General features: G+C 40.0%; 1 protein-coding gene across 2 annotated transcripts in view; it reads right to left on the reverse strand.

Moving 5' to 3' along the window:
• Positions 1-3833, reverse strand: part of Pank2 (pantothenate kinase 2) — a 44756-nt gene that overhangs the window by 9771 nt on the left and 31152 nt on the right. The window contains exon 2 of one of the 2 annotated variants that reach the window (XM_026788506.1): positions 1159-1282. The exons of the other annotated variant lie outside the window; for it this stretch is intronic. Coding sequence (XP_026644307.1) covers positions 1159-1282 — 124 coding nt within the window. The remainder of the gene's footprint in view (positions 1-1158; positions 1283-3833) is intronic. 2 annotated transcript variants of the gene reach the window in all.

Genomic DNA, 3833 nt, shown 5'->3' on the forward strand with positions numbered 1-3833 from the left:
CTCTGTGGCTTTGGAGCCTGTCCTGGAACTAGCTCTGTAGACCAGGCTGGTCTCGAACTCACAGAGATCCGCCTGCCTCTGCCTCTCAAATGCTGGGATTAAAGGCGTGCGCCACCATCGCCCGGCCATGAGACCAGCTGATCTTGATAGCCAGTTTGAAAAAAACCAAAATCAAAAAACAAGATGGACAGAACCAGAGAATACCTTAGGCTGTCATCTGACCTTCACAATTGCACACAAACATGCACTTACACACACACAAGTCAGCCACAACTACACAAACACACACATGTACTTACACACACACACAAACACAATTCAGCCACAAACCATATATTTCAAGTTAAAAATATAATGTATGCACATCACTTAAAAAAATTTTAAAATACTTAAGCACAAGTAAGAGAACATGCAATAAAGGGTAAAATAATGTTACTCAAATGAAGTACTTTTTAAAATCTGGTATATAGTTTCTTCTAAATTAAAATTTAGGCAAATCCTTTGGGCCTTGAAATCTCTTTTTAAGGTTCATGTCTATATTATTTAAAGAATAATTTTAAACCAAAGTGTGTAAATAGGGACTAGCCATAAAGCTGTACCAACTGGATCCTAGATCTCTTGTCCCTGAGGGCAGCCCATTCTTGGTTCTTTCATAGCCCTGTACAATGCTGCTTGACCTGAATGCTACAAGGCAGCACTGTAAAGAAGCTGAAAGCACGAAGACAGCTCTGCTGAGGTGGAGGGGACCAAGGTGGGCTTCCTCTGACCGCTCAGTCTTCGCCCAGCTTCAGTGGCTTCCTGCGAATTCTTTTCCACACCTCAACAGCACCCAAAAACACAGCACCAGATTCAGCATTGTTACCCATCATTTACCCCACTCCCCAATTAATTCTGGCTTCCTTCCTGACCCCCTTCTACTTTCTCCTCCAGCAGCAGCAATGTTTATCTTCAGGAAGAGAAAAGGTGTGTTTATGGGGAGGAGGTGTCAATGAAGATGAATCTGTTCCTCAAGAATAAAGTTCATATTTAAAGTCTACCCCCATGTAACTACATTTAGGCACTACTGTAAGAAGATAGACACGGTGTAAGGCCAAGGTGGGACCCATTTAGGAAAGTCATCATTTCCCCTTAGAGAAAAGAACAATCTCATGTCCTTACTTCGTTAAGGGCACACATTCTTGCTATGGAGCCAATGTTGTTGGTGATGGTGATCAAAGTTGCTCTGGCGAGGTCCTCCTTACTGGCAGCTTCTCTCTTCTCCTTGCTCATCATGTTTCCAAAACTGAGGAAGAGAAAAAAAAATATCATTGGTGAAACAAAGGCAATACAGTCCAAGAGAACTTCAAAGTTACTTTACTATGATAAAATGACTTTACAATAAGCATTTCCATTTTTTATACAGAATGATAGAAGTATCCACTGAAGAGAGCTCAGCTTCAAACAAAAGTTCACAAAGCACTCTAAACGAAAAGGTAACTTGCCCTGTCTTCTACTAAAATTCAACTTTGGTACCAGATAGTTCCCTATCCAAGTAGCATCCTACAGACCCACTGGGAGGCAACACTGCCTGATCTGCCACCAGGGCTCCAGGAAGACATCTCTTACCAGCAGGGCATCCCTATGTGCAACTGTTTCACTCAGATGATCACAGTAATATCTATTATAGAAAACTCATTTTATCAGCATAGAGTACAAAACAGCTGAACTCCACAGTGAGCTACTAAAATACCTGGTTGCTCTAGAAGTTAAATAAAAGACTTCCAAATTTATTGATCAGCAAAAGTGCTGCATTAGTAATTATGACCCAAATCCAAGAATAAGAATAAGGAAGTAATCAAGACCAGTGATCAAATGCTGCAAACAAAACAGAATCTACAGCATTACTCAGTGCCTATTACTCAGCAAATACCTGCACATGAATGCCTTTTCTATTATTAAAAATCAAGTGTTCTGCTGTGCATGGTAACTCGCACCTTTAATACCAGCACTTAGAAAGCAGAGGCAAATAGATCTATACAGAGTCCAAGGCCAGTCAGGGCTACATAGTGAGAACTTATTACCTCAAAAACAACACACATGTACTTTAACACACACACACACAAAATTACAACCCCAAGGGGGCTAGAAAATGACTCAGTGGTTAGGAGCACTGGCTGCTCTTCCAGAGAACCTCTTCAACTCCTAGAACCCACATGTCAGTTATAACCATATAGTTATGACCTATAGGTCAATAATTTCAATCCCAGGGAATCTGATGCCCTCTTCTGGCCTCTGCGGGTACCTGGCACACCCATAGGCAAAATATTCACACACATAAAAGTAGTTTTTTAAAAAATTACAACAAACAAAATAAAATTTAGACAACCCCCAAGCTGAGCAGGGTAGTACAGGCCAGCATCTCAGCACCTGAAAGATCAAGGGAGACCTGGGCTACACAGTGAAATCCTGTCTCAAAAACAGAAAGAGGAAGAGTGAGCAAAGACTTCCATTTTTGATAGAATTGCAGAGAACTAAATAGAAATATACTTAACAAAAGAAATATAATCCTCATGTACTAAAATCTTTTGCAGTTAAAAGACAAAAACTATGTAAGTAAATGGAAAGAAGCCCATCTTCCTAAACCAAAGACTTGACAGTGTTAAGTTGGTAATATTCAGGTCTACAGAGATAGTGGCTAAGAGCACTTGCTCTTACAAAGACCCACGTCAGATTCCAAGCACCCATACAAAGGTTCAACGGTTCACATTTCCAGACTGATATCCTCTTCTGACCTCCATTGGCCATCAAACAGACAATGGGTTCACATAATAATTAAAAGTTGGCAATACTCCTCGAGCAGGTCAATAGATTCAACATAGTCCCTATCAAAATCCCAGCTGACTTCTTTTATAGATACTGCCAAGTTCATCTTATAGTTCCTACATTAAGTCAAGAAATTCAAAATAATCTTGGAAAGGAAGAACAAGTTAGAGGGCTGTATCCTGTATGTTTACTACTTCACCCTTAGTACCAGACTGTAGTGAACAAGGGAATGTCGTACTGCTCTAAAGACAAATATACAGAACAGAAGAAAATTAATCCAGAAATAAAACCAAACATCTAGAGTCAACTAATATGACAAAGAGCTCCAAAGAATAGGGAAAGAACACTTCAGAGTTGAAGTGAAAAACACCATGCAAAAGGGACTATGGAGCTCTATTAATGTACCATACTGAAAAGCTGGATCTTAGACATAAATGTCAAAGCCCACACTATAAAACTCTTAGAAGTTAATCTTCACATCTTGGATGGGGAAAATGTCATTAAAAGCACAAGAGATAAACACATAAATAAGAGCCTTCACCAAAATTGCAAGCTTCTGGAGGGGTTTGATAGCACTTACCTACAACCCCGGCAATCAAGGGGCAAAGGTAAAAGGAGAAACAAAAACCTGAGGCCAGCAAGAACCACACGATGAAATCCAGTCTCAAAAAGACCAAATAGGCTACAGGTGTGGTCTCGATTGCTTGCCTAGCACAGATGGGACCTACACAGGATTTCTAGCACTAAATAATCTGGATGTCAGTACTCAGTACTCAGAGACACAAAGTCAGAACAAAACAAGGTCAAGGCCAGTCTGAGATACAGGAGACCTTGCCCCCACCACCTACCCCCCAAATTAGAAATTTATGTACTGTAAATACCATCATTGAAGTGAAAAGAAAAAAGGAGCGAGGAGTATATCAATTATGTGTATCATGCATATATAATATATACATTATATATATAAAAGAAGTTTTATCTACAACACGTAAAGACGTTTTTAAGCTTGGCCAGGCAGTAATAGCAAGGCA

Source organism: Microtus ochrogaster, unplaced genomic scaffold, assembly GCF_000317375.1.
Source record: "Microtus ochrogaster isolate Prairie Vole_2 unplaced genomic scaffold, MicOch1.0 UNK3, whole genome shotgun sequence".
Taxonomy (NCBI): Eukaryota; Metazoa; Chordata; class Mammalia; order Rodentia; family Cricetidae; genus Microtus; species Microtus ochrogaster.